Source organism: Monodon monoceros, unplaced genomic scaffold (assembly GCF_005190385.1).
Source record: "Monodon monoceros isolate NGI ecotype Baffin Bay Population unplaced genomic scaffold, NGI_Narwhal_1 Super_Scaffold_11, whole genome shotgun sequence".
Taxonomy (NCBI): domain Eukaryota; kingdom Metazoa; phylum Chordata; class Mammalia; order Artiodactyla; family Monodontidae; genus Monodon; species Monodon monoceros.
The window spans coordinates 55,878,618-55,896,708 of NW_021703767.1; the positions used below are offsets into that span (position 1 = coordinate 55,878,618).

General features: G+C 38.5%; 1 protein-coding gene across 1 annotated transcript in view; it reads right to left on the minus strand.

The window, feature by feature from the left end:
• Positions 1 to 18,091, minus strand: part of MORC1 (MORC family CW-type zinc finger 1) — a 179,188-nt gene that overhangs the window by 149,739 nt on the left and 11,358 nt on the right. The window contains exons 4-8 of the mRNA XM_029214773.1: positions 15,594 to 15,662; positions 12,365 to 12,455; positions 11,606 to 11,714; positions 7,653 to 7,812; positions 5,758 to 5,863 (exon numbers count right to left, since the gene is read on the minus strand). Of these exons, the coding sequence (XP_029070606.1) occupies positions 5,758 to 5,863; positions 7,653 to 7,812; positions 11,606 to 11,714; positions 12,365 to 12,455; positions 15,594 to 15,662 (535 nt within the window). The remainder of the gene's footprint in view (positions 1 to 5,757; positions 5,864 to 7,652; positions 7,813 to 11,605; positions 11,715 to 12,364; positions 12,456 to 15,593; positions 15,663 to 18,091) is intronic.

Here is an 18,091-nt window from a genome sequence, read left to right on the forward strand (position 1 = left end):
CTCAGTGTAGTTTTGATTTGCATTTGTCTAACAGTGATGTTGAGCAGCTTTTCATGTGCCTCTTGGCCATCTGTATGTCTTCTTTGGAGAAATGTCTATTCAGGTCTTCTGTCCATTTTTGAATTGAGTTGTTTGTTTTTTTAATATTAAAGTGCATGAGCTGTTTATATATTTTGGAGATTAATCCTTTGTCCGTTGATTCATTTTCAAATGTTTTCTCCCATTCTGAGGGTTGTCTTTTTGTCTTGTTTATTGTTTCCTTTGCTGTGCAAAAGCTTTGAAGTTTCATTAAGTCCCATTTGTTTAGTTTTGTTTTTATTTCCATTACTCTAGGAAATGGATTAAAAAATATCTTGCTGTGATTTATATCAAAGAGTGTTCTTCCTACGTTTTCTTCTAAGAGTTTTATAGTGTCCGGTCTTACATTTAGGTCTCTAACCCATTTTGAGTTTATTTTTGTGTATGGTGTTAGGGAATGTTCTCATTTCATTCTTTTACATGTAGCTGTCCATTTTTCCCAGTAGCACTTATTGAAGAGACTGTCTTTTCTCCATTGTATAGCCTTGCCTCCTTTATCATAGATTAGTTGACCATAGGTGCATGGGTTTATCTCTGGGCTTTCTATCCCATTCCATTGACCTATATTTATGGTTTTGTGCCAGTACCATATTGTCTTGATTACTGTAGCTTTATCGTATAGTCTGAAGTCAGTGAGTGTGATTCCTCCAACGCCATTTTTTTCCCTCAGGACAGCTTTGGCTACGCAGGGTCCTCTGTGTCTCCATACAAATTTTCAGATTTTCTGTTGTAGTTCTGTAAAAAATGCCAATGGTATGTTGATAGGGATTGCACTGAATCTGTAGATTGCTTTGGGTAGTAGAGTCATTTTCACAATATTGATTCTTCCAATCCAAGAACATGGTATATCTCTCCATCTGTTGGTATCATCTTTAATTTCTTTCATCAGTGTCTTATAGTTTTCTGCATACAGGTCTTTTGTCTCCCTAGGTAGGTTTATTCCTAGGTATTTTATTTTTTTTGTTCCAATGGTAAATGGGGTTGTTTCCTTAATTTCTCTTTCAGATTTTTCATCATTAGTGTATAGGAGTGCAAGAGATTTCTGTGCATTAATTTCGTATCCTGAAACTTTACCAAATTCAATGACTAGCTCTAGCAGTTTCTGGGTGGCATCTTTAGGATTCTTTATGTATAGTATCATGTCATCTGCAAACAGTGAGTTTTACTTCTTCTTTTCCAATTTGTATTCCTTTTATTTCTTTTTCTTCTCTGATTGCAGTGGCTAGGACTTCCAAAACTATGCTGAATAACAGTGGTGAGAGTGGACATCCTTGTCTTTTTTCTGATCTTAGAGGAAATGCCTTCAGTTTTTCACCATTGAGAATGTTTGCCATGGGTTTGTCACACATGGCCTTTATTGTTTTGAGGTAGGTTCCCTCTATGCCCACTTTCTGGAGAGTTTTTATCATAAATGGGTGTTGAATTTTGTCAAAAGCTTTTTCTGCATCTATTAAGATGATCATATGGTCTTTATTCTTCAATTTGTTAATATGGTGTATTGCATTGATTGATTTGCATATATTGAAGAATCCTTGCTTCCCTGGGATAAATCCCACTTTATCATGGTGTATGATCCTTTTAATGTGCTGTTGGATTCTGCTTGCCAGTATTTTGTTGAGGACTTTTGCAACTATATTCATCAGTGATATTGGTCTGTAATTTTCTTTTTTTGTAGTACCTTTGTTTGGTTTTGGCATCAGGGTGATGGTGGCCTCATAGAATGAGTTTGGAAGTTTTCCTTCCTCTGCAATTTTTTGAAAGAGACTGAGAAGGATGGGTGTTAACTCTTCTCTAAATGTTTGATAGAATTCAGCTGTGAAGCCATCTTGTCCTGGACTTTTGTTTGTTGGAAGATTTTTAATCACAGTTTCAATTTCACTCCTTGTGATTGGTCTGTTCATGTTTTCTATTTCTTCCTGGTTCAGTCTTGTAAGGTTATACCTTTCTAAGAATTTGTCCATTTCTTCCAGGTTGTCCATTTCATTGCCATAGAGTTGCCTGTAGTGGTCTCTTCGGATGCTTTGTATTTCTGTGGTGTCTGTTGTAACTTCTCCTTTTTCGTTTCTAATTTTATTGATTTGAGTCCTCTCCCTCTTTTTCTTGATGAGTCTGGCTAATGGTTTCTCAATTTTTTTTATTTTCTCAAAGAACCCGCTTTTAGTTTTATTGATCGTTGCTACTGTTTTCTTTGTTTCTATTTCATTTATTTCTGCTCTGATCTTTATGACTTCTTTCCTTCTGCTAACTTGGGTTTTGTTTGTTCTTCTTTCTCTAATTCCTTTAGGTGTAACATTAGATTGTTTCTTGAGGTAGGCTTGTATAGCTATAAACTTCCCTCTTAGAACTGCTTTTGCTGCATCCCATAGGTTTTGGTTCGCTGTGTGTTCATTGTCATTTGTCTCTAGGTATTTTTTTATTTCCTCTTTGATTTCTTCAGTGATCTCTTGCTTATTTAGTAACATATTGTTTAGCCTTCATGTGTTTGTGTTTTTTACATTTTTTTCCCTGCAATTGATTTCTAATCTCATAGCATTGTGGTAAGAAAAGATGCTTGATATGATTTCAATTTTCTTAAGCTTACTGAGGCTTAATTTGTGACCCAAGATATGATCTATCCTGGAGAACATTCCATGTGCCCTGAATAGAAAGTATAATCTGCTGTTCTTGGATGTAATGTCCTATAAATATCAATTAAATCTATCTGGTCTATTGTGTCATTTAAAGCTTGTGTTTCCTTATTAATTTTCTGTATGGATGATCTGTCCATTGGTGTAAGTGAGGTGTTAAAGTTCCCCTCTATTTTTGTGTTACTAGCGATTTCCTGTTTTAGAGCTGTTAGCAGTTGCCTTATGTATTGAGGTGCTCCTATGTTGGGTGCATACATATTTATAATTGTTATATCTTCTTCTTGGATTGATCCCTTGATCATTATGTAGTGCCCTTCCTTGTCTCTTGTAACATTCTTTATTTTAAAGTCTATTTTATCTGATATGAGTATTGCTACTCCAGCTTTCTTTTGATTTCCATTTGCATGGAATATTTTTTCCATCCCCTCACTTTCAATCTGTATGTGTCCCTAGGTCTGAAGTGTGTCTCTTGTAGACAGCATATATATGGGTCTTGTTTTTGTATCCATTCAGTGAGCCTGTGTCTTTTGGTTGGAGCATTTAATCCATTCACGTTTAAGGTAATTACCAATATGTATGTTCCTATTACCATTTTCTTAACTGTTTTAGGTTTGTTTTTGTAGGTCTGTTTCTTCTCTTGTGTTTCCCACTTAGAGAAATTCTTTTAGCATTTGTTGTAGAGCTGGTTTGGTGGTGCTGAATTCTCTTAGCTTTTGCTTGTCTGTAAAGCTTTTGATTTCTCCATCAAATCTGAATGAGATTCTTGCTGGGTAGAGTCATCTTGGTTGTAGGTTCTTCCCTTTCATCACTTTAAGTATATCATTCCACTCCCTTCTGGCTTGTAGAGTTTCTGCTGAGAAATCCTCTGTTAATCTTATGGGAGTTCCCTTGTATGTTATTTGTCGTTTTTCCCTTGCTGCTTTCAATAATTTTTCTTTGTCTTTAATTTTTGCCAATTTGATTACTGTGTCTCAGCATATTTCTCCTTGGGCTTATCCTGTATGGGACTCTCTGTGCTTCCTGGACTTGGGTGGCTATTTCCTTTCCCATGTTAGGGAAGTTTTTGACTATAATCTCTTCAAATATTTTCTCGGGTCCTTTTCTCTCTCTTCTCCTATGAGGTCTCTTATGCTTTCTTCATTTCTTTTCTTTCTTTTTTCTTTATTGTGTTCTGCAGCAGTGAATTCCCCCATTCTGTCTTCCAGGTCACTTATCCATTCTTCTGCCTCAGTTACTCTGCTATTGATTCCTTCTAGTGTATTTTTCATTTCAGTTATTGTGTTGTTCATCTCTGTTTGTTTGTTTTTTAATTCTTCTAGATCTTTGTTAAACATTTCTTGCATCTTCTCGATCTTTGTCTCCATTCTTTTTCCGAGGTCCTGGATCATCTTCACTATCATTATTCTGAATTCTCTTTCTGGAAGATTGCCTATCTCTGTTTCATTTAGTTGTTTTTCTGGGGTTTTATCTTGTTCATTCATCTGGTACATAGTCCTCTGCCTTTTCATCTTGTCTTATCTTCTGTGAATGTGGTTTTTGTTCCACAGGCTGCAGGATTGTAGTTCTTGCTTCTGCTGTCTGCCCTCTAGTGGATGAGGCTATCCGGCTCTCACTATATTTCTATTGCACCACAATGGTTCATGAAATGAATCAAACTAGATTAAATTCCTTTAAAATCCCTTCTAGCTCTAAAGGGAACCCTCTTGCACTGTTGCTGGGAATGTAAATTGATAGAGCCACTATGGAGAACAGTATGGAGGTTCCTTAAAAATCTAAAAATAGAACTACCATATGCCCCAGCAATCCCACTATTGGGCATATACCCTGAGAAAACCATAATTCAAAAAGAGACATGTACCACAATGTTCATTGCAGCACTATTTACAGTAGCCAGGATATGGAAGCAACCTACGTGTCCATTGACAGATGAATGGATAAAGAAGATGTGGCACCTATATACAATGGAATATTACTCAGACATAAAAAGAAATGGAGTTATTTGTAGTGAGGTGGATGGACCTAGAGTCTGTCATACAGAGTGAAGTAACTCAGAAAGAGAAAAACAAATACCATATGCTAACACATATATATGGAATCTAAAACAAACAAACAAACAAAAATGATTCTGATGTACCTAGGGCCAGGACAGGAATAAAGACACAGATGTAGAGGATGGACTTGAGGACATGGGGAGGGGGGAGGGTAAGCTGAGACAAAGTGAGAGAGTAGCATTGACATATATACACTAACAAATGTAAAATACATAGCTAGTGGGAAGCAGCTGCATAGCACAGGGTGATCAGCTCGGTGCTTTGTGACCACCTAGAGGGGTGGGATAGGGAGGGTGGGAGGAAGACGCAAGAGGGAGGGGATATGGGGATGTATGTATACATAGAGCTGATTCACTTTGTTACACAGCAGAAACTAACACAACATTGTAAAGCAATTATACTCCAATAAAGATGTTAAAAAAATAAATCCCGTCTAGCTCTAGCATGCTGACACTAAGAGACTATAGGTTCAAGCTAACAAGTTTTAATTTCAAAGTTACTTTAGAGAAATCCAGGGTTAATTACTATTTCATATTTCTGCACACTTTTTCACCCATGCCCACTACTGTTTTCTCAATTCTGTTTCCTATGGATCCCCAATAGCCAAGAAAAATGAATGTCCATTTATTTATTTATAAACTGCAAGAATACAGTTCATACGGCCATTCTGAATTGTCATGCAGTCATATTCCTCTGAATCACCTGTGGAACATATAAAAAATATTGATTCCTAGGCTTGATATCTGGAGATTCTGACTCAGTACATTTGGTATGAGATAGGATCCTGTACTTCTCAAGAAGCTACCTACATCACTCAGAGGCTCAGCCAGGTCTGGGAATCAGTTGTCTAGCCTAACTTACTTCATCTGTAGCTGGGGTAAAATTAATTGTTCTAGAGACAAGGCCTGGTGGCCCCCAACCTGGAGCAAGGATGTAGAGCTCCTAACTCCAGCTCACTGCCATTGTTGACACCTGTTCTGACAAACACTCATATTACTCACTCCTCAAGAGCTCCAGCCATCAGTATATCTTCCTTGTCAGTTTTAACATCCAACTCAGGTTCTCCACTAAGCAGAAGCTTCAAGTTATAAATAACCAGCAAAGTACCTAGTGGAAAAATAGATATTTGACTCGTCAATATTTAACTATACTATGTGTTAGTCATGGTGCTATTATCTCACCTATGGAATTAAGCCTGCTATAGACCAAATTTCTTTTTGTACTTCACTAAATAATACGCTTGGATAAGTTCCAAGATATACGTCTTATAGCAAATTCCACTCTCTGCCAAACAGTGTTGAGTTTCTACAGTATAGCGCTTCTTTTTACTATTCATTATGTCTTTCAATGTGGATTCTTAAACTTTGGAACTCTATTCATAATTTGCATTACAAAAACTGTTAGAAGCCTGAACCAAATTTGTATTATAGGCAAAGCTCTCACTGGCAGAACTGAAATCAATGCACATAAGAACAAAGATGAATTTTCAACATCTGTATAAATATGAAGTACTGCTTTTAGACCCTGAAACAGGTGTTGGTAAACTTTTTCTGTAAAGGGCCAGATAATAAATACTTTAGGCTTTGCAGGCCTCTCACATCTACTCACAACTCAACTCCACAGCTGTAGCATGAAAGCTGCCATAGGGAATACACAAATGAATGATGTGGCTATTTCCAATAAAAATTTATTAACAAAAACAGCTATGGGGCCGATATGACCTGCAGGCGCTAGAGTTTGCTGACCCCTGCTCTAAAGCACAGTAAACAAAAAAATCCAAATTCTTTATGAAATTGATTATAATATCAAGACAAACACCATTGTCAGAGAAATTTTAAGAACAACGAATTACACTTTTTTTGGTAATACTAAAACAGAAGGGAGAATAGCAGAGTGACTAAGAATTTGGACTTGGACTTGGGAGCCTAAATACTTGGGTCTACATCCTGGATCAACCATTTACTAGCACAATGACCACAGGTAAGTTTCCTAACCTCTCTGAAACTAAGTTTTCTAATCTATATGATGGAGCTCATGAGGTACCTAAAAGACTGAGTTGTTTAGAGGATTAAATGAGTTAATTTTTATAAAGCATTTAGAAAAGTATTCAGGAAACAGTACATCTTTCATTTATATGAGTATTTCACAATTAGAAGGCAACTAAGGGATTACATTAACTGTCCATAAAGTATGCCACATATGTTAATGAAATGAATATTTATTTAATTGCCACTATTTTTCCGCTGTGAGAAAGGGAAAAGGATGACATAAAACATCACTTTTAAACAAAATGACACAGGTTTAGAGAAGAAATTTTGAAGGTAACACAGGCCAAGTCACAAAAAAAATCTCAGAATTTTGCTATAAGCATAACATAAAACAGAATTTTAATATAAACATAACAGAATTTTGCATATAAACATTACAAAAAGTAGAATGCAAATAGTTTTCTCTAGAGTAGGAATCTTTTTGCTTCCAGATATGAAAAGTGGTAGAAGTCTGGAGGAAGACTGGCACAGAAACCTGAATTCGTTATTTTATAAATTGCTAACTCTCTTATAAACCCTGGCATCATCTAATCTTGGATGCTGTAGTAAAGCATCTGGTGCAGAGACTGTGATTCCCTGCGGTAATAGCCTGTATCATCCTCTTCTTATCCAGTTTCACCAAGCTCACACAAGTACAAACCTTTCTCCCAGTGTCAGGGACTTAAGAATGATTCCCGTTTGGACTCTCCTGAGACAAAACTTATATAAATAAAATGAATAACTGCCCCATATGAGACTCCATGTAATATTGTAAATAGAAGAAAATATGAAATCATATTTATAGTCTTTCATAAGACACTGAAAACAAATACTTTCACATCAAAATTTCAGGGTTGTGATGATCTTACCACATTTCCCATAGATCACATCAAACTGCTGCATCAATTCAGCTTCAGTTTTAAACGGAGAATACTTAAAAATTATAGACAATTCCGTTGAGAATTTCTGAGGATCATCTGTGACAGATTCTCTGGTTCTTGTTAACCATGAAGGTATTGGAACCACAACCTATTAAAAAAACACACATCAATTTACTATGAAATACACAAAGAAAAACCATCATTCTTTTGTCTGATCCTAATTCAGTTCACTTACCATGCAGCCAAATTATAAAACACTAGGTTAAATGTTTATTTTTCCCAGGTATTCTAGTTTTATAAGGAAGAGACACATGACAAATATGTATACTTGGAGTCTTATTCTAAAATGTTCCACTGTAGAATGTGGGAACAGATGGAATCTACCTCAGTCCCCTATGGAATTATGGGTAGAATGGAAGAGGGGACAACAGTATCAGCATTTTAGAAGTTGAAAAGCATATCCAAGTATGACAGCATATCCAAGAAGTAGGACAGCATATCCAAGTAACAAATCTAAAGCCCGTGCCAGGCAGGAGAAGCACTAGCCTGATTTACAATTCAGAATCTGCTAAAAGGCTCAGAGACTGATGGCATGAATTAACTCTGGAGGTAGGGTAAAAGGAGAAGAGAGCTAGAAGTAGCATCCAGGTCCCCACCTGGCAATAGCTCCTCCCCCACCTCCACAGGAACTGATGTTTATTAACTGGAAAGAGTGGAACAAAGCACATCTGGATTAGAGGATATATCAGGCACAGTTGGCAGGGGACCTTACTTAGATTAGAGGGATTAAATAAAAGTATACATATTGGATGCTGAGAACCCCAGATCTCTTCTCTCATTTGGCTCCCAGGAAGCTGTCAGCTAGACCTTCAGGCAGAAGCCTGTAAGAGTCTTCTTTGAGATATCTGACCAGCCCAGAAGGAAAGACATGAGGCAACTTATATTGAGGATTTTCCAATAAAACATCCCAGTTAGATCCCATTATTGTGACCTGCATAGCTGTCAAGCCCCACCCACACTCTCAGAGCTTTCAATTGGCATTTTATTGAACTAATCTTTAAAGTATTCAGGATTAACAGTCATCTAAGAAAAGCCTCTAATGTGACAGACAGAGACCAAATAAACAAGCACAAACAAAGCAACTCAGTGGTAACAAAAACCATAAGAGGAAGATGAAAATTTCAGGGGAAAAAAATCAATTGTAGTTAATATCTTCAGAGCTCTAAGAAGAAATACTGTATCCATGAAACAAGAACTACATATCTTTAAAAAGGAATATTGAGAGACTAAAAAGACTCCTTAGAAGAATATGATTACAGAAAAAATTTTCTTTTTAAGGGTTGGAAGATAAATGTAAGAAAATCTCCCAGAAAACAAAACAAAAATATAAAGGACAGAAAACAGGAGAGAAAGGGTAAGAAAACTAAAGAACTGTCTCTAGACATCCAAGAGCTAAGAACAGGTGTTGTAAAAGGAGAGAAAAGATAATATGGATGGAAGAAAATCATGCAATATTACAGGAAAATATCCCAGAATTAAAGGACATGAGTTTCCAGACTGAAAATGTTCAACAAGCACCCAGCACGATGGGTACAAATAGACCCACCCAAAGGCAAAACACTGAAATCAGAACAGAGGGGGAAAAGCCCTCCCAAAAATAGAGGGGGAGGGGAGAAGAATGGGTCACATAGAAAACTCAGGAATTTAAATGGCTTCAGACTTCTCAACACTAGAAATTATAAGATCATGGAGCAATGCCTTCAAAATCCTGAAAGAAAACTAATTCCAAGAAAAAACATCAAGCCAAACTATCATTAAGTGTTTGGGTGGGATAAAAACATTTTCATGCATGTGAAGTCTCAAAATATTTTACCCCTCATGCACTCTTGCTGAGAAAGCTAATGGAGGATATGTTACACCAAGAAGAGGGAGCACACTAGGAAAGACCTGACACAGAAGAGAAGTAAAGAGAATTGCCAGAATGATGGCAGGGGCATATCCCAGAATGGCAGCTGAATACCAGCCATGGAAAGCAGGAATGTGAGGTGCAGCACGTAAGAAGATTCCAGAGTAGAGTTCTTCAAGACAGTGGAATCATCAAAATAACAGGTTGAGACTGGGGTTAACACAGTGATAAAAGACATATAAGACCAAGCAAATATTCAGTGATAGCGATAAGCATACAGAACACTAAGCAGGCAATTAGTAATTATTAATTAAAAGTTTTGCAGGAGAGAGAAAAATCATAGTTTATGACATGGTATAATTGTACGTAGTGCCTGTATAGTCTCTAATTTAAATAGTGAATATTGGCACAACCAAAATTACAACTGAGCCATATTGAGGATGGAGAATTGGAAGGGTATGTATGTGTGATGGGAGCAAAGAAAAAGAAACAGATAAATCCTCCCCTTTTACAGTGGGAGGTTAACAGAATAGATAATGCCTAAATCAAATCAAGAAGTAGCAATACAAGCATGTTATATAGAGATTTACAGGAAAGTAGCAAAAGAATCAGCTAATACTGTTGAAAGAGATTGCCTCTGTAGAAGTGGAAATGGAAAGGGGCTGCAGGCTTTAGTTTAAAAAAATAAAAGGAAATGGCCCATCTTAGGAAAGCTATAACCTCAGCTTTGGCCCAATTTCCCATGTCCTTTACATACAAAAAGTACAATATAAATGTTTAAAGTATTGCTTTTCCTCATGTCAGAATCCCACTCAGCTACTCCCTATTGCTTCCAGACTATTCCTGTTAACCAGCCCCACTCCACTGCTGCCAGCGGGCACGCTGGGCTCCTGCTGGACAGTCCCCCATCTCCACACTGTCCCTCCAAACCCCACAGTCATCTCAGGTCTGAGACTTGCCACATGCTATTTCTCACCATATACCAACCTTTCCAGTTACACGTTGTCCTCTCCCCATAAAACCCTCATTGGCCACTCAAGGCTCTCTCATCTCTCCATCCATATCACTGCTTTTGACAATTGAGTAGCAGCAGGAACACATACTCATTGAACAGCATGCTTTTTAAACAACCCTGTTTTTTTATGTATCCAGTTCATACGTGTCTGCCTTATTTGGTGATAAGGCTGAAAATACTGATGGTCGGGTGGTCCCACTTGTTTTCTACCTTCCACAGGGTCTACCCAGTGCTAGGCAGACAGCAGTTCCTCAACATGTATTTGCTATATTGAATTATAATTGATGTTCATAATACTAAACTCAGACACTGCAAATTAATAAAATGTCTCTGGGTCAGCAAATGGAATTGAAATTATGGTCAACAGAGTTACAGTTTTAAGTCTGGTTTGCATTCAATTTCTTTAGATGTTGTTTTCCAAGTCTTTTGAATCCAATATTCTATTTTTAAAATGATACTCTAGGGCTTCCCTGGTGGCGCAGTGGTTGGGAGTCCGCCTGCCGATGCAGGGGACGGGGGTTCGTGCCCCGGTCCGGGAGGATCCCGTGTGCCGCGGAGCAGCTGGGCCCGTGAGCAGCTGGGTCCGTGAGCCGCGTCTGGAGCCTGCGCGTCCGGAGCCTGTGCTCTGCGGCGGGAGAGGCCACGGCGGTGAGAGGCCCACGTACCGCAAAAAAAAAAAAAAAGATACTCTAATTTACAGACAAGTGGTGGAAATGTTTTGCAAGCTTCTTCCAAAAAGCTCATTGTGCCAAAGGGAGCCTCTTATTCTGGAAAATTTGTGTACATGGATAATAAAAATAAAGTTCTGAAAACTGTCTAGGAGTTACAAACCTACTCAAGGAAGGATAAATAGGACAGGCCTCCAATGACCCCAGAATGGCCAGCTACCCTCTCTCCATTTCCCAAATATACTCTTAAATTTCTAAAGCATAAGAACCCACGGTAGACTTTACCTCCTGAAACGGTAAATGAAAACAATTCCATTACCATGGGAACTGAAGGAAAATTCTCAACACTTACCTCACTTAGACCTTCTCTTTCACAAAATGTCTGAGAAAAAAACACACAGGTCATCGTTTCTTCCTTCTTTGTGAAAAGAATAAAGTCTTTTCCAATCCTCATGGATCCACTATATTAAAAATCAAGAACATAACGGTTTACATCTCAAACACTAGAAAGAAGGAACAGGCGAGCATGATATCGTGTACTGTACCAGGTTGTTCTTTTCACAGAAATAACTCCCCTGTTTTGCTGACTCATCACCAAGCGTGTATAAGTATGATTTTTTTTTTTTTCTCAAAGCAGAGCAGAATTTGAACTAATCCAGGCCCACATTCTGGCTTGAGATAAGGTGCTGTCCAGGGCTCCAGCAAAGAACAATCATCTGTCCCTGGCAGGTGCTACACAGGTGATCGTAGCCTCATGTCCTCACTTTTCTTTGAGGCAGACCAGTAACATAAGCTGTGGACACATATAACACCTACACTAAGATACACTTTGAGAAACAATAGGACATAGAGATGTGATGAAGCTTTAAGCTACAGGGGTGCTACTTCAGCCATCTCTGAAAAAAAGATTCATCATCTATTTAAGAATTAAATTTTAAATTTTAATTAAATTTTAAAACATTGTAAAGGTTCAAGTCAGTTATGGGTAGTGGAAATTCTAAAACAAGATAGGACTCTCAAGTTTATATTTGTTTCTAAAATTTCCTTTAACCAAATATTATTCCCAATAATCAAAATCAATAATATATGCATTAAGGAAAACAATTCTCACCTTTTAAGACCATTGCCATATTGCCCAATAAACTTCAAACTTGATAACTGTTTCTTGGATGTTCCAAAGTAAATGATATCTGACGCTTCCTCTATAATTGACAAAGACATGTAAGTGGTTAGGACTTATGAGTCATTCACACCAGTCAGAGGTCGAGTTGTCAGGATGTCACACATATATTAGGACAAATCCATACTTCTTGGGTCAGTCCAAAGACAAGGATCCTTGTCAGGCCCCATAATCTCTGACCAGGATCATAACAGCAATATATTGAAGGAGGTCAGACAGACCTAGCCATGTGACCCTGGGGAAGTAGAGCCTTAATTTCCTTTTCCCTGGGCTTCCCTGGTAGTGCAGTGGTTAAGAATCTTCCTGCCAATGCAAGGGACACGGGTTCAAGCCCTGGTCCGGGAAGATCCCACATGCCATGGAGCAACTAAGCCCGTGTGCCACAACTACTGAGCATGTGCTCTAGAGCCCGTGAGCCACGACCACTGAGCCCACGTGCCACAACTACTGATGCCCATGCGCCTAGAGCCCATGCTCTGCAACAAGAGAAGCCAGCACAATGAGAAGTCTGCGCACCACAAGGAAGAGTAGCCCCCACTTGCCGCAACTAGAGAAAGCCCACGCTCAGCAACAAAGACCCAACACAGCCAAAAATTAATTGATTAATTTTTTAAAAATTTTCTTGTCCCTAAAAGGGAACTACTAACACTTATATCACAGATTTGTTGATGAAGATAAATGAAATGAATTAAATGAGATGATGTGTTAACCTTAAAGACAATACATGCCATTTAATAAATGCTAATAAAGGTCCTATAATTATTTGTACCACTAGTAATTTTCTATGCTTTTGGCACTTATCCAGTCCCATGTGAGACTGAGAAGGGCAGAATAGCTTTTGGTCTGCTACTAACTGGGAAGGGCTACTTATTTCAGACTTTGAGAGTTATTCTCCAGATCTCTCCAGGGCATTCTGGAATTCTAGAGAAGAATCCCCTGAACTTCAGAATATACATACCTCCAAGAATAGGAATGCTCCCAGGGAAATAGGAAGAGATAGAAATGGGTCTCCCAATTGGGCTACCTGAATACATGCTCCAGAATTGCCCTGAGGACCCTGTGTCAGTCTGGGGGCAGACATGCTATAGTTCAGTGGCATGTGGCATGAGGTGTGTAAAGACACTCTGCTTGTCTGAAGCTAACTGGACATTTTATCACATGTTCTTATTAAGGGTTGGCTATTAGATGAGCGTATCCATAATGATAATATTAGCTACTGCTTATTATTTAGTATGTGCCAGGTACTATATCATATATTTATTTGCACCAACTACTTAACATTTATAACAAGCCTACAAGGAAGATACTATTATTATTATTATCTACACATTACACATGAGGAAATTTAAGTTTTAGGAGTTTATGTAACTTTCCCAAGGTCACACTGATAAATGGTACCCACAGAAATAGCACCCAGAGTTGCAGAAGACCAAATCCCATGGTTTTTATCACACACCATACAGATACCCATGTATGGTGGCCAGAGTTCTGAGCACAGGGACAGAACACTGAATAGGACAGGCATGACCCCTGTCCTCAATAACTTTATGTCATGGTAGGAGAAAGAAGTAGACAAACAAGATCCTTTCGGAGAGCACTAAGTAAAGGAAATAAAACAAGGGTAATGTTACAGGGAATTAACAAGAATGTAGCCTGCAGATAGAATGCTCAGGGAAGACCTCCTTCATAAGGTGTCATCTGAGATGAGATTTAAATGATGAAGGGCCAGCCAGGTGTGGCTGGAGTGCTGTGAGCAAGGAAGTGCGAGGTACGAGAAAAGGTCAAAGAGGTGGACAGAGGCCAAATAATGCAAGAAATTGAAAGTGTTGCTGAGGAATATGAATTTTATTCTGAAGTAATGGAAAACCACTAAGGGTTTTAAGCAGGGGCATCAATATGATCTATTAAAAGAAAAAAATGCACTCAGGATTGCTGTGTGGGAAATGCACTGTAATGGGGCAAGACTGCAAGTGAAAAGAGTTTGGAAATCACTGCAGTCATCTTCTAAGGGTCAAGATTGATTGAGCTCAGCTTGGACAACAGATGGATTCTATTTTCAGTCATCAGAAAAACTCTTCCAACTTATCACCTGAGTTCCAACATTAATAAAGAATTGCTCTCAACACTACTGGGCCTTTTTAAAATACAACTGTATATGTCAACTGAAGTGAGTTTCTTCTGAAGATCTGAATATTTGTCTTACCTGTGTTTTGATTATTTTGTTTGTGGACCCATATAAAGGAGTTGCTTCTTTTTTTAAGGAATTGCTTTAGAATATGTCACACATAGTCTTTTACCATTCAGACCAAGGGGGTCTTTGGAGACTCAAAAGACGATAACTGCCTTATTTTTTATTCTTAGCTTCTATCAGCACCGATGATCATTCTTTCCTCTGGTGTGGAACTGACCAGAACACTACCATATTATTTGAACTCCCTCACTGTTTGTTAAATCTGTGGTCAAAAAGCCTAGCTTGAGGGACATACACAAGTGTTATAAGAATTCAGGGATAAGGTATCCCAATTCATGCAAATCCTTTATCTGAAGGAATAACATCTCAATTCCACAGCAAACAATATTATGTACCTACTCTGTGCTGTCTTTTGCTAGCCTTGAAGATACGAAGATAATCATGCAATGCATTGTAGGTGTTTTCACTACGCTGAGAACATTCAAGAAGCAACTAAACCTTTGAATGTGCAGGGAAAAAACACAAACTGCTAAAAACAAGGAGAGGTGACCTCTACCTCAAGGTTAAACAAAAAATTTAAAATAGCCTAAAGACACTAGAAACTGCCTCGGGTCTCTTGCAAGCAGTACCTGAAGGGTGTACTAAAGACAATCTCACAGTCTGTGTTTGTTTTCCATTCATTCCCAGATGCTGTTCCTTACAAGAAATCTGTGCCCTGTGCCTGTCATTTTTCTGGCAATATTGATTTACATTCACTTTTGGTCTTGCTTTAGATGGTTACAGTGAATTTACTCTGTCAGCTGGAATATTTAAAGCTAAAAAGCTCAACAATATGTTAAGTCTGGGGTTTATTTTCCCTAATAGCTCCATACTTGTTTATATATATATCTCAATTTATTTTTATTTATTTTATAGGTTTTCAGGCTGTTTGTTCTAACAGCCAGGTAGGAATCTAGATAATTCACTTACCAGGGCTCATACCACATCCATCATCCAGGAAGCACAACATGAATCCACCCTGCAGTTCTTCATTATCCACTGTAAGAGAAAGCAGTTATTACTAATAAATAGTGGGCTTAATTTGTTCATCAGACAGTCATGCTGCTCACATAATTATTTGTCCTCCTCAAATGCAGCCACTGAGTGACAGAGTTATGACACAAGGATAAAGCTCAGAAAGGCATCTTGGCTACAGTTTCATGAGAAACTGCAGGGGGAAAACAATCATGCAACAAAAAGGCTTTAAATTAACATAAAACATGTACATATTAATAAATTATGTATACAGCATGACATGCCCTGTTCTGGAATCTGACTGGTCCTTTAAACTTCAGGTGTTTTCTCCCTGGGGGAGGGAATAAAGGTAGCCAGTGATGTGGCCCCAGGATCCCTCTATCAAATTGATCAATCCTGATGCCCTTCCATCAAAGCAGTAATTCTAAAGTCAATCCAGGTCATTCTTATTAAATTCATCAGGCTCTCTTCCAAGTAGCTAATTCCCATAAGAGCCATTCGTGCATGCTTCTTAGTGGCAGCAAATATTTGCCTCTTGAAAATGTATTTGATTTTTGAAAATAGCTAAGTTATTTGGAGTCAATTTTGATGATTAAGAGATATTAAATTACATAATATAATCTCTTGTTTAAAAAATTTTGAAGGTGTAACTAAAAGTAATGAGAGTAATGTTAATGCACAGTTTGTAATCTGGCTCTTGAAGTAATTTCAACATTTGGATACGTGAATTCTAGCACACCTCTCTCTTTTTTTTGTTAACATAACAACTTTATTGAGAAATAGCTTACACACAAAAGAGCTACACGTTTAAAGTGTACAATGTGACACATTTTGACATATGTAAATACCTGTGGAACCATCACCACTATCAGGATAGTGAACATGACCATCACCCCAGGTGTTTCCTGGTGGCCCTTGTAGTCTCTGCCTTCTGCCCCTCCCATGCCCTGTCACCCCCGACCCCATCCCCAGGCAGCCATGGATTTACTAACTCCATCCTTACAGATTCATTTCTAGCACATCAGTTAAGTCAACTCTGGGTTCAATGGTCACCTCTAATCTACATTTTTTAAATGTTCAAAATAATCTATATATACATATCTAAAAATCATACCCAAGTTTTCTGGGTTCATAATTTTATGCTCACGTGTCCACTTGTAATCCCCCCTCCTCTCTCTAATTCACCTCCTGTTTACAAACCCTTTGAATCTTCCCTACCATCTCATTTCCCCAGTTCTTCTCCCTACCTGGTCCTCTGGTCTGCTCACCTCAACTTCTGTGTCACAATATTCCTCCCCACTTTAGGTATTTGCTCCGTTCAGCTGTCCCCTGACTAAGGCTGACACTTCTCCACTGTTCAACTCTTGTTGAGTTCTTTGCACAATGCGATAGTTCTCAACCTTGGCTGCACATTTGAATCACCAGGATATATTCTAAATTAATTGGTCTTGGATGCAGTTTAGCAATAAAAACTCCTCCCTATTATCCTAAGGTTTATCAGAACTGGGAACCACCTAACACAAGCCTCAGCCTGTGAAGTTGCAACATTTGATTTTGCAGCTCTTGGTATATAGTTCTCACGTAAGAAAGCAGGGCATTTCTTTGGTGACTAGGTGGGAAAGGCTCAAAATTCCCAAGAGTCTTAATAGAGTGCTTAATTTTTCTATAAATTCCCATGAAGGCCTGCAGACAATCACAGCCTCAAAATTTAACGTTCCCCAAGTACCCACTCAGAGGCTTGGCCTTGGTTGTTTCAATTCCTTAAAACTATGTATTTCAGATCGATTTCTACTAACCATTAAGCATGCATGTCCGAAACAAACCACAGCACCTTCTCCCCAAGCAGACTGCCTCCTCCTTCCGGTATGTCCTGCTCAATAAATGGCATCTCTCTGCTATTAGGCTTCAGCTGCCCAAGTCAAAGCCTCAAGATCAAGTTCTCCACCTCTTCCACCCATGTAGACATGTCTTCTCCATTCCACCTCCTCACATCTCTCAAATCTGGCCACCTTCTCCATCCCCATGACACTGCCTTAGTTCAGGAAACCACCCCTCTCTTCTGGATTCCAGTAGCAGCTCCCCCACTTCTTGCTCCCACAAATCAGAGCAAGCCGAGAGTCTGCAGCCAGTCATGCAGTTCACCCCTCTCCTGCTTATAACCCTTGCATGACTACCCACTGCCCACAGTGTGCAACCCAACCAGTTAACAAATCTAGCTTGCCTTTCATCACCTGACCCTCCAACCTCTCTGTGGTGGTGAATTTTATGTGTCAACTTGGCTAAGCTGTGGTGTCCAATTGTTTGGTCAACTCGATGTTGCTATGAAAGTACTTGTGGATACAATTAACATTTATAATCAGCTAATTGTAAGTAAAGCAGATACCCTCTATAATGTGGGTCAGCCTCATCCAATCAGTTACAGGCCTTAAAGGCAAAGACTGAGGTTTCCCAAA